Source organism: Anabrus simplex, chromosome 5 (assembly GCF_040414725.1).
Source record: "Anabrus simplex isolate iqAnaSimp1 chromosome 5, ASM4041472v1, whole genome shotgun sequence".
In the NCBI taxonomy this organism is placed as follows: Eukaryota; Metazoa; Arthropoda; class Insecta; order Orthoptera; family Tettigoniidae; genus Anabrus; species Anabrus simplex.
The window spans coordinates 107,009,546-107,023,188 of record NC_090269.1 but is presented as its reverse complement, the minus strand read 5'-3'; the positions used below and the strand labels follow the sequence as shown (position 1 = coordinate 107,023,188).

The 13,643-nt window shown below is 38.6% G+C and overlaps 1 protein-coding gene across 1 annotated transcript in view; it reads right to left on the bottom strand.

Moving 5' to 3' along the window:
* The window catches only part of LOC136873810 (protein VAC14 homolog), a 108,785-nt gene extending 96,378 nt beyond the window's left edge, over window positions 1-12,407 (bottom strand). Inside the window, exon 1 of the mRNA XM_067147062.2 lies at window positions 12,252-12,407. Coding sequence (XP_067003163.1) covers window positions 12,252-12,355 — 104 coding nt within the window. The 5' untranslated portion in view covers window positions 12,356-12,407. The remainder of the gene's footprint in view (window positions 1-12,251) is intronic.
* Window positions 12,408-13,643: the final 1,236 nt, after the last annotated feature.

Here is a 13,643-nt window from a genome sequence, read left to right as displayed (position 1 = left end):
ATCTCCACCTCTAGGGGTGGCTTATCCCCACAGTGCTTTTCTCCGAACAGTCATGTGTAGCAGAATCTCTCCTTGGCCTAGCCTATATTCACGCAGTGCATACTTTCAACACCAGGCCTGTATTCTACTGTTAGAATCCTTGAGTTAACGTTGCCATGGTTATGGCTGGTCACTTCTTCATCCGTTTCCTATAGAGGGGTAGTGTAATTCCAATATCTCCTCAGCGGTTGGTTTTAGGCCCTTAAATTATGATTTTCAGACCTTACCGAGTTTTGTTCTTCGTGCCATGAGGTTAAAATGAGCTTTGTCTCATCCTTGTACAACAAATTTGATTTCTAGGCTATATTAACCTATATTAATGTGCCAAAGGGCCTAAATCTAGGAAATGGAGAGGCTGTTAAAATTTCTTGTATATGGGGTTACCTGTAGGGTCCTAAAAGGTAAATATTCAAAATTTGGTTCAGATTGATGGAACGGTATGGATTTGTATAAAGAACAGACATATGGACATTCTGCTTTATATATAGATACAGAAAATGTATAATTGCATCTCTCTCTCAGCCTTGCAAACGCACAGTACATGTGGAATTAACTATTTAAATAAATACTCGCTATTTAATCCTTTACAGTCAGGTATCAAAACAGGACACAGTACAGCCATTCTCCTATTGAAGGTTACAGATGACACGAGATGTGTTATGGACAAACGTCAGGTGATGCTACTTGCACTTCTTGATTTTAACAGTGCCTCTGACACATAAATATAGAAATACTGTTGGTGAAATTGAATTCACTTCACCTTGGACAGACAGCTCTAGGATTCTTTATCTCATATCTTACTGATCGTAGGCAATGCGTAATTCTTCAATGTAGGTCATCTGAATGGGTGACGAAATATTCAGGAGGGCAACAGGGTTCAGTACTTGGACCACTTCTCTTTGTTATCAATATATTATATTAGCTGTGGTACCCGTAATTGACGGGACAATCATACAGCATCTATCTAACTCTGCAACTAATTTCTGCCAATAATTAGGCATGCTGTTTTACTCAGGACACAGCAGTAATCCCATCTATTGGAGATGAGTCGCAGCAGAAGAGACAAATCACATCACAACAATGGTCAATGTAATGTTATTCTTGATCAGTCTTTTCAGCTTTTGATGCTGTAGGCCTTCACATTTAATTTTCTTACGACTCTCTGATATTACGGTATCTAGTGTAAAGGGAGTCCATGACTCTCTTGTGTCTTATTTTGCAAGCAATCGCTCCTTTATGATTTTTTCTCACTATTTATAATCATCTTCACAATTTTCCTTGTCGATATGGACTGATGACCACGTGATTTTACACCTTAAGGCAATCATGACAAAAACCATTGCCAGTTAACAAAATTTAACAATATTTCCTTTTTAACAATGCTTGGCATTGATATGGGCTAAGCAACAACAGTCTAAATTCATGAATTCTATTATCACAGTCGGTATGGTAAAACTGTATAAGATATAAATGATCAGAAATTGTATCCTCTATAACTTTTGTTATGTAGTACTTTTCGATAGGACCAATAACGTAGGTATTACAAAAATTATATTTTAGGCACCATCCCCTCAACTCCAATTTCATCCATTGTGAATAAAATTATTTATAGCCTAGATTGCAGTACATCATTCCGATACTTTACATACTGATTTTAATTAAATTCTGTTCACCAAGTTTCTTGTGGTTTGGCGTTGATATGGACTTGGCAACAACAATCAAAACCTGCAAAACAAGGTACTTTGCCACATGTCTCGCACACCGTGGTAAAAGTCCAACATCAAAATTCACAAGGACTTACATATCCCTACACTTTATCAGCAGATTCTGAAACTCGTAAAGACGATGAAATCTCGGATCTTGCTTACCCAATCTACAGATGGGGGCATTGCCCTGCTTAAAAGGGTATTACAGACCAAAAAACCCAATAGTAGATTCAGTATCAGGGACCTCGTCTCCTCTACGACAAAATTTAATTTTTGGCTTTTCTCTTACTCTCTTTCTATGCAATCTTCACTGACTTCAGAAAGGCGTTTGACCACCTAAGCAAAGAAATGTTCCTTAGGAAATTAGCGGACATGATAGGATCCGATAATCCATTGACTGTAGCAATTAACAACATCCTTGCTTTCAATTGGATCACAGTTCAAGATGGCAAGATAACATCAGAATCAATAACTCAGAGTAAAGCCTTGTGTGACCCCTTAAGCCCTATTTTATTCAACATTGCTTTGGCAGATATCATGAAGATCACCCACACGACCCCAGTCGTAATGTTGTAACGCCGATGATGTAGTTATAGGGTCAAACAATAGAGAAGAGTTACAAAATGTAATGGATGAATTTGAGGACTATGCTGTAAATAACAGCTTGGAAATCAACAAAAACAAAACAGTACAGATGGTATTTCAGAAAGGGGGAAGAATTTCAACCAAAGACAGACTACAATGTGAAGGAGAGGGCCTCCAACTTACAGCTACCTCTTTTAAAAGCCATGTAAGAGAGATCCTTGGCAGCTATTAGAACTATATACAACATCAAGGATCCCACAAAACTTTCTCTGAATACGGCCATGATGTTATTTTATGTCAAAGTCCTTCCAGTAATAACTTATGGGCTGGAACTCATTTGGGAGTATCTATCAGAATTGGACCTATGAGTTATTGAAAATGTTAAAGCTAGATTTTTGAAAAGAACTCTTGAGATTTCCAAGAAGTCTCCTTCAAGATTGGCATTTGAACTTGCTTCATACAAGTTTCTACTGGAGGAATTAAAATCCAGAATGATACTCCCATCTACGAGGCAGGAACAAGAGCTTCTACAGAACTGGAAGAAGAAAAGAGCCATCATAGATCCAGACTTTTACTCGACAGACGCTATGCTCGATCGGAGATGGACAGAACCGAACAATATTATGAGTCCTTTAAATAGGTTGGCCATATATGGATTTCACTGTATGCTATGTAGCCGATCAGGCTTCCAAGAACAGTCTGTGCAATGTGTATGTAAGCTTTATAAAGCCTTGTGTGAACGATAGCATTTCAGCAAATGCATCAAAAGAGAAAGATCCCTAGTGGAATACTGTAAAACCTAATGCAAATTTGTGCACTGTTTACTTTAGTAATAAGAAGAACACATGCAAAGTTTTTGATGATGCAAGGATAGAAAAGGGCTACTTTGGGAATGAAATGAGTGTGACCTAAATTAAGGTACAACCCAGTGTAAAAATGGGGAAAAAACAGAAAACCATCTTCAGGGCTGCTGATGGTGGGGTTCCATCTGAACATCTCCCAAATGCATGCTGACAGCTACATGACCAGAACTGTACAGCAAATTCACTCAGTAGACTTCTTTTGTATGAAGTGTGGCATTATCTGGATGTGAAATCCAGACAAGGTGAAAAAAAAAAAAAAAAAAAAAAAAAAACAAACTAAAATAGCAGCTTTTGAAACGTGGTGTTAAAAGAAGAATGCTGGAAGTGAGATAGATAGATCAGACATCAAATGAAACAAGGTGTCAATGACAAATATTCTGTATGTTAGAATCAAAGCAGGTACTTACTACAAAAATCTGATCTTAAATTTAATTATGATACAGATATAACTATCAACCTATCAAAGAAATTTATCTCTTTCTTTTCTTTCTTCAGTCTATGGTATGATGAATCCACAGAATGTTACAAATTGCGATCATATCAATCAATATTCTAAAGGCTAATGCCTCGTCAATGCAACCACTCTTTTCTTTCATTGGCTGTTCGTTTCAGTTCCATGTAATTCACACAACCTAACCTCTTCTGGATGTCGTCCAAATACTTCATCCTAAGTCTTCCTCTGCCTTTCTTTCCCAGCACTTTCCCTTCAAGTATGTTAGTGATGAAAGTATTGTGTCTGATAACTGGTCCAATAAATTTTAATTTCCTGTTTTCCATTTCATTTAAAAATCTTCTCTCTTCTTTAACTTCCCTTAAGACTTCCAGGTTGGTTTTCCTTTCCGTCCAGCTCATTCTGGTAATTTTCCGCCATATCCACATTTCAGCAGCTTCAAGTCGATTCCTTTCTAATTTACCCAGAGTCCAACTCTCACTTCCATACTGAAGTGTACTCCATACAAATGATTTTGCAAAGGATTTTCTGACACCTATATTCAAGTGTGTGCTGGTTAAAATGTTTTTCTTGCTCATAAATGCCTGTTTTGCCAATGCTATTCTTCTCTTTACTTTCAGGAAGCATCTATTATCATCTGTTATCATACTACCAAGATAACAGAATTGTTTCACCTGATCAATTCTGAAGTCATCAATTTTTATATTGGTTTTAATTTCTTCCATATTTTTTCCGTATTACCATTACTTTCGTTTTCCGTTTGTTTACTTTTAATTTCCATAGTTTAAGAGTGCCTGAGAGGACTTTCAACATTCTATTCATTTCTTTTTCTGAGTCTGCAATTAATACGATGTCATCTGCAAATCTGATACAATGTATCCTTTCACCATTGACTTTTATTCCCTTTGTCTTCTTCATGATCTGAATAGATTCCTCAATGAACATATTAAATAAATATGGTGATAGGGAACAACCTTGTCTAACTCCTTTCCTAATCCTGGTCTTTTCTTCTACCTGACTGATGATTATTTTTGTGCTTTGGTTTAGATACAGTTGATTAATCATTCTTCTATCCTTCCAGTCCAGGCCTTTTTTTCCCTCATAGTTCTAAACAGTAGTTCTCAGTTCACATTGCCAAAAGCTTTTTCTAAGTTAATGAAGGTAAGATAAGTTGTTCTATTCATTTCCATCCTTCTCTCCAATAACATGCATAAGGTCAGAATTGCTTCTCTTGTTCCTCTGCCTTCTCTAAATCCAAATTGGTCTTGTCCAACATACTTATCTAGTTTTCCTTTTATTCTGTTCTTAACCAAGTTAAGGAGTATCTTGGAGGGATGTGTTAATATTGATAGTGTTCTATAATTGGTGCAGTCAACTGCCCTCCCTATTTTAGGTATGATAATGGTTCTGCATTGTGTGAAGTCTTCTGGCACGATTCCTCTTTCGTAGCATTTATTTATAACTCTGAATAACTGGTCTTTCATGTTGATACCTAAATTTTTCAGTAATTCTGCTGGGATGTCATCTACAATGGTTGCTTTTCCTTCTTTCACACTCTGAAGGGCATGTTCAAATTCATGTCTCATGACTGGAGGACCTTGAATTTCTCTTCCACACTCATTGATGTCTTCAATTAGCTTATTGTCATTCTTGAAGTCCTTATCATCATACAGTTCTTCTATATATTCTTTCCATCGAGCACATACCTTATTGTTGTATCAGTAACATTCCTTCTTTGTTTTTTATTACTGCAGATTTGGTTCTATTTTTGTACTGAAGGGCACTGATTTTCTTATAAACTTGATCCTGTTTTCCCTTTTTCTATATATTATTCTATCTCTTCAGCAATGTTTTGGTCCATTTCTCTTTTTCTTCTCTGCATTTGGTTGTGATCTGATTTTTAATCCTTTTGTAGTCATCTACATTGTTTTCCTTCCTGAGCTTATTCCTTTCTTGAATTAGGTTTAGTATTTCTTCTGTCATCCTAGGTTTTCTGGGTTCCAATTTCCTTTTTCCTAAAAGCTCATTCGTTGCTTCAATTATCCTTATCTTGATGATATTCCACTGCATTGGTTCATCACTTCCATTATCTACTTTATTGGTTCGTTCTTCAAAAGCTGCCTTTGTTGCTGCTTCTTTCAGTCCTTCTAGTCTCCACTTCTTTTTGATAGATCTTTTAGTTCTTTTAAATCTAATGTTGCACTTGGCTAACACAAGTGTATGGTCACTATCTATATCAGGATCTGGGTAGCTGTGGCATGATTTTATTTGATTCCTGTATCTTTGCTTCATTAGTATATAATCTAATTGAAATTGTCTTTTATCTGGTGCCTCCCACATGTACCTTCTTCTAAGAGGAACTTCAAAAATATGTGTTTGTAATAAAACCAAAAAAAACCCCATGGCACTACAGCCCTTGAAGAGCCTTGGCCTACCAAGTGACCACTGCTCAGCCCGAAGGCCTGCAGATTACGAGGTGTCGTGTGGTCAGCACGACAGATCCTCTCGACCGTTATTCTTGACTTTCTAGACCGGAAATGTGTTTGTAATAACCATATCATTTTGACTGCAGAAATCTATCAAATTTTCACCTCTTTCATTTGTTTCTCCCAGACCAAAATTTCCTACTCCTTATTGCCTGTATGGGATCCCACTATTGCATTAAAATGGCCCATTATTGCGACATTATATTTTTCTTTAGTTAGTTTTAATAGTTCTTCAATATCTTCATACGATCATATATCATGCAAAATACTTAACCAAAATTATGGCTCACAGCTTTGGTTAAATGTATTCTTCCACTATCTGGTTCAAACAAATACGAACCGTGTGGTTTGTCATAAAGATTCACATTACAATTACAGCTGGATAGAAGATCCAGATCTCTGCACATGGTTATGAGGGTGTTTAGGGGTTGTAGTAAGAATGTAAAAGAGAGGGCATATAAATCTCTGGTAAGACCGCAACTACAGTATGGTTCCAGTGTATGGGACCCTCACCAGGATTACCTAATTCAAGAACTGGAAAAAATCCAAGGAAGAGCAGGTCGATTTTTTCTGGGTGATTTCCGACAAAAGAGTAGCGCTACAAAAATGTTGCAAAGTTTGGGCTGGGAAGACTTGGGAAAAAGGAGACGAGTTGCTCGACTAAGTGGTATGTGATTCAAATAATAACAATAAGTTAATTTATTAATTTGACCACCTAAACAATACAAATACAAATTAATAAATTAACTTATCATTATTATTTGAATCAAATATCATCAATATGGATCAAAATTGATATTTATCACATGTAATAAGTGGTATGTTCCGAGCTGTCGGCGGAGAGATGGCGTGGAATGAAATTAGTAGACGAATAAGTTTGAGTGGCGTCTTTAAAAGTAGGAAAGATCACAATATGAAGATAAAGTTGGAATGCAAGGGGACAAACTGGGACAAATATTCATTTATAGGAAGGGGAATTAGGGACTGGAATAACTTACCAAGGGAGATGTTCAATAAATTTCCAATTTCTTTGAAATCATTTAAGAAAAGGCTAGGAAAACAACAGATAGGGAATCTGCCACCTGGGCGACTGCCCTAAATGCAGATCAGTATTGACTGATTGATTGAATGATTGATTGATCCTATTTTTCTTTTAAATTTCCTCTTTCTTGTATTTATCAGGATTCTCTTTATGCCAAACGTCCCACAAGAAAGAAGAATTCTGAAGAATAATGCCCTCAGTAAGTATGAATGAATGCCCTCCTGATGAAGATGCGAAGCAGAAATTAGCTGACTAGAAATTGATCTGGCAGGTTTGGTACTGAAGAGAGGGCAAGTCCATCTATGAAGACAACAGTGTGTGAAGCTGTGTGAGTTTGTACTTGTTCGCTATGTTCCCATCTTTGTTGTTATCTATAATTTCTACACCTCTCTCTGGCGCACTAGTCTGTATGTTTCATCTTTTTGTGATGTCAAATCCTCCTTCTTAGCTTTAGCTTCCTACCTTTAATGCTTTATATCTGTACACCTGCTTGTTCCATTTGTATGATTGGAATTAACAAGCACAAAGTGGTTATAGGTAACAATCTTACTTCATCTTATTGTGATGAGGAAAATATTCCCTTTGGATATTTACCACTCCCTCATTGTCAAAATTGTTTTAATCCATTTACAGCAGTATGCAAAATTTCTAAAGAGAATAGAAAATCAGACAACATTCCGAGAAAAGACTATGATAATTTATAACCCCAGGGACACTTGAAAGTCAGAAAAAGCCTCTCCATGTCTGGTTTTGCCATCCATAAATTTAAAAAAAGAGAGATTTAAAATCAGAGGACAACATCAAAATGTTCATTTGAATACACGACCCACTAGAAGAATTAGGCCTATTGAGATATCATCCACAATGATTACAATAATAATTTATTTCCTCCCCTGCGAACCATGTGACCTTGCCGCGGTGCCTGCATGTCCCAATGAAGCAGGCAGCCGAGCCGCAGGTGCAACCATATCGGATGGGTATCTGTTGAGAGACCAGACTAACGAATGGTTCATCGAAAGGGGGATAGCAGCCTTTCGAAAGTTGCTAGATATGGCTTTGTAATAATACTCAACATGGCTTAGCTGTGTTGATACTGCTACACGGCTGAAAGCAACGGGAAACTACAGCCGTAACTAACTACCGAGGACGTGCAGCTCTCTCTGTATGAATGATGTACTGATGATGGCTTCCTCCCGGGTAAAGTATTCCGGAGGTAAACTAGTCCCCCATTTGGATCTCCGGGAGGGGACTACACAAGAGGGGACGATCCTCAGGAAGATAGATACTGACATTCTGTGAATCGGAGCGTAGAATGTTAGAAGTTTAAATCATTGTGGTAGGTTAGAGAATCTGAAAGGGAGATGGATAGACTAAAGTTAAATGTAGGTCTAGTTGGTATAAGTGAAGTACGTTGGCAGGAAGAACAAGATTTTTGGTCAGGCAACTTCCGAATTGTCAACACAAAATCAAACAGGGGAAATGCAGGAGTTGGTTTCATAATGAATAAGAAAATAGGTAAGCTACTACGACCAGCATAGTGAAAGAATTATTGTCGTCAAGATAGACACCAAACCAATGCCCACCAAGATAGTGCAGGTCTATATGCCTACTAGTTCAGCGGATGATGAGGAAATCGAAAGAATATATGAAGAGATAGAAGATTTAATACAATATGTAAAAGGTGACTAGAATCTAATTGTGATGGGAGACTGGAATGCAGTGGTAGGCCAAGGAACAAAAGAGGAAATCAACAGTTGAATTCTGCACTGATCATAATTTAGTCCTTGCCAATACTTGGTTCAAACACCACAAATGACGGCTGTATATGTGGACGAGACCTGGAGACACAGGAAGGTATCAAATAGACTTCATTATAATTAGTCAGATATCCAGAAACCAGGTATTGGATTGCAAAACTTTTCCAGGAGCAGATGTAGACATTGACCACAACTTGTTGGTCATGAAATGCCATCTGAAGTTGAAGAAACTGAAGAAAGGAAAGCAAGTAAAATGATGGGATCTAGACAGGTTGAAAGAAAAGTGTGTGAGGGACTGTTTCAAGGAACATGTTGCACGAGGACTAAATGAAAAGGCTGAAGGAAACACAATAGAGGAAGAGTGGATAGTCATGAAAAATGAAGTCAGTAGGGCTGCTGAAGAAATGTTAAGAAGGAAGAAAAGATCAACTAAGAATCAGTGGATAACTCAGGAGACACTAGACCTGATTGATGAACACGAAAATACAAGAATGCTAGAAAAGGATACAGGCGATTAAAGACTGAAGTGGATAGAAAGTGCAAGGTAGCTAAGGAAGAATGGCTGAAGGAGAAGTGCAAGGATGTCGAAGGTTGTATTGTTCTAGGAAAGGTAGATGCGGCATACAGGAAAACCAAGGAAAGCTTTGAAGAAAGGAAATCTATGTGTATGAATATTAAGAGCTCAGATGGAAAGCCACTTCTAGGGAAAGAAGTCATCTCTGTAAAGGCCATGAAAGCCCTTGGAGGGGTGGAAGGTGAAGGCTTCCACTATCTGTAACCTCGGCAATTGATGGGGTAGAGTGGTTAGCTCTACGCCCGGTCTAGGGAAAGAAGACAAAGCAGAAAGATGGCAGGAACATATCCAACAGTTGTATCAAGGTAAAGATGTAGATGATTTGGTTCTGGAATAAGAAAAGGGTGTTGATGCTGATGAAATGGGAGACCCAATTTCGAGGTCAGAGTGTGACAGAGCTGTGAGAGACCTAAATAGGAACAAGGCACCTGGAATTGATGACATTCCCTCTGAATTACTGACTCCCTTAGGAGAAACCAGCATTGCAAGGTTATTCCATTTAGTGTGTAAAATGTATGAGACAGGATAAGTGCCCTCCAATTTTCGGAAAAATGTTGTTATACCTATTCCCAAGAAAGCTGGTGCTGACAAGTGTGAAAACTACTGCACTATTGGTTTAGTATCTCATGCCTGCAAAATTTTAACACGTATTATTTACAGAAGAATGGAAAGACAAGTTGAAGCTGAGTTGGGAGAAGATCAGTTTGGCTTCAGAAGAAATGTAGGAACACGTGAAGCAATCCTGATTTTACGTCTGATCCTAGAGGATCGAATTAAGAAGGACATGGCATTCATAGATCTAGAAAAGGCATTCGGTAATGTTGATTGGACCAAGCTATTTAACCCTAATGAACATATTTAACAGCATATGACGGCGCCTACGAGTGAACTGGCGATAGCCGGCTTGTGTACCGTAACCGGGATCAGATACTGAGAACAAAGAATTATCTACAATCTGTATAAAAATCAGTCTGCAGTGATAAGAATCGAGGGCTTTGAAAAAGAAGCAGCAATCCAGAAAGGAGTGAGGCAAGGCTGCAGTATGTCCGCCCCTCCTTTTCAATGTTTACATAGAACAGGCCAGTAAAGGAAATCAAAGAGGAATTTGGAAAGGGAATCACAATTCAAGGAGAGGAAATCAAGACCTTGAGATTTGCCGATGATATTGTTATTTTATCTGAGATTGCAGAAAATCTCGAGAAGCTGCTGAATGGTATGGACGAAGTCTTGGGTAAGGAGTGAAAATTGAAAACCTACAACCTGTTTTCCAGTCATTGACCGGGTCAGGGATCTAATGAATAAATCAGATATAGGCTGTTAGTACGATGGGGTCGCCACTCCCCAAGTGATTTATTAATGACTGATAGATGATATGAATGCCTTTGCTGGCAGGATCTAGTGTTTACAGTGCACTATGTCTTCTGGTATAGGCTAGAGCAATTTTGTTACTTTCATAGATCTGTCTCTGTCTTATCCTTGGCTTTGACAATATGAAAGTGACTGAGGTATGAGCGATGCTAGTAATGCCAATCCTTATGCAGCCTGTCCCTGCTATGAATGGTGTGAAAATATTGCTCATAGGGTCAGTTGGTGCATGGATTTCAGTGGGCTTGGCAGACTGATATGTAATAGCAACTCTGGCTCGGTGAGGAAAGCAACGGGAAACTACCTCACTCCTCATTTCCCTAGTACGCCTCTTCAGTGATGCCTAGGCCATCTATGACAGCTGATGGCAGAGCTGTTGAGGATCCAACCAGCCTTAGGGCTGAGGACTCAACATACACAGATGATATGAAATGAGAATGGAGAGTGTTGCTGGAATGAAAGATGACAGGGAAAAACCTGTCCAGCACAAATCTCACACGGAGTCACCGGGATTTGAACCACGGTATCCAGCGGTGAGAGGCCGACGTGCTGCTGTCTGAGCCAAGAAGGCTCCACTTTGGTAAGGAGTACAAAATGAAAATAAATAAGTCGGAAACAAAAGTAACGGAGTGCAGTCGAATAAAGGCAGGTGATGCAGGAAATATTAGATTAGGAATAGAAGTCTTAAAGGAAGTCGATGAATATTCTTACTTAGGTAGTAAAATAACTAACGATGGCAGAAGTAAGGAGGACATAAAATGCAGACCAGCACAATCAAGGAAGAGCTATCTTAAGAAAAGAAATTTGCTCACTTCAAACATTGATATAGGAATTAGAAAGATATTTCTGAAGACATTCATCTGGAGTGTGGCATTATATGGAAGTGAATTATGGACGATAACTAGCTTGGAAAGAAAAAAAGATTTGAAATGTGGTGTTACAGAAGAATGCTGAAGGTGAGATGGATAGATCGAATCACGAATGAAGAGATACTGAATCGAATCGGTCAGAGAAGATCGATTTGGCTAAATTTGACGAGAAGAAGAGATAGAATGATAGGACACATCTTAAGACACCCAGGACTTGTTCAGTTGGTTCAGTGTAGGCGGTAAGAACGGTAGGGGAAGACCAAGGTATGAATATGACAAGCAGATTAGAGCAGATGTAGGATGCATTACTTACATTGAAATGAAAAGGTTAGCACAGGATAAGGTGGCATGGAGAACTGCATCAAACCAGTCTATGGACTGATGACTCAAACAACACAACAATAATCATTGTTTTATGGAGCAAAATAAAATTTTAATCGTCTCAATCAAGGTGATTACATACTTCTATGATACTTTCAAGGTAGAATCAAGGTTAGATAATTATATTACTCACTTCTCGATTTCAAGTGCCGCTGCTTTCCGTTTCTCGTATAATTTATCATTAAGCGCCCTCACACAGGCTGAACTTAAAGGTGAAAAATCTCTTTCTGACATCATCTTAAATTAACCTATATTTTATTTACAAACAAATCAGCTGACTTTAACACATCTAAACAACAGAATCAAAACGAGAGCAATAACGCCCATACTCAGGGTTACCAACAGATCCGAATCAACTTCTTCCCACAGTCTAATATATACAGTCGCGAAGCTCTAAAAAGAGGAAAATCATCCACTTGACAGCTGGAGCGACACTAGCACCTCTAGCAGCGAGGTAGAGGCAACTTGCTAGCAGACAACAGGGAACGAATTACAACTACAGTCTAAAATTGCCATAACTTCTGAACCGTTCATGAAAATAATGTCCTGACAAGGTTATTGTAATCCCTATGAAATAGTGGAGGAGGGCAAACAAGTTATTTCGATGAGGAGTTTGAGGATAGCATTGAAATATTTATTTAATCTTAAGGAGTTATGTTTTCTTTTTTTTTTTACCGCGGACTATAACATAAAACCGCTCCTTGAGGGCAACCGGTTCAAAACAGGTATATACCATCCCGGATTTTTTGTAGAGGTTTCTATGCTCTACAATTCGCACCCTTACACTTGGGGTGTATCGTTGACGGTTCAGGCAGCGTAAGCCAAAAATGCAAGTGACGGACCATGGTAGAGCGCTGGCCTTTTTAGCTCAACGTGGCAGGTTCGATATCGGTCGGTCGGTCGGTCACTTGCTTTCTTGGCTTACGCAGCGTGAACCGTCAACGATAGACCCCAAGTGTAAGCGTACGAACTGTAGAGCATAGAAAACTCTACAAAAAAAGTTCGCGATGGTATATACCTATTTCGAAACGGTTGCCCTCTAGAAGCGATTTTATGTTATAGTCCGCGGTAAAGAAAAATGACTCCTTAAGGTTAAAAAAATATTTCGATATTATCCTCGAACTCCTCATCGATATAAATTGTTTGACCTCCTCCACTATTTCATAAGGATTACAATAACCTTGACAGGACATTATTTGCACGAATGGTTCAGAAGTTATGACCATTTTAGACTGTAGTGACAATTCATTCCGCGTTATCTGCTATCAAGTTGCCTCTACCTCGCCGCTTGGAGCGCTGTAGCCGCCTCGGAGGAAAATATCATCTGAGCTTCGCGACTGTATATATTAGACTCTACCCAACGAGCTAGAATATCATAGAGGGGCTGTATACCTGACATCAGCGCTCCCTGCTTGAAGCAAGTTGATAAGGGGCAGCCATGTTAACGGTTGTCAAAACAAAGCGAATTGGCGCGAGAGCATATGTTGATGTGACAGGGAGATCGTGCATGCAACACCTCCTAGAT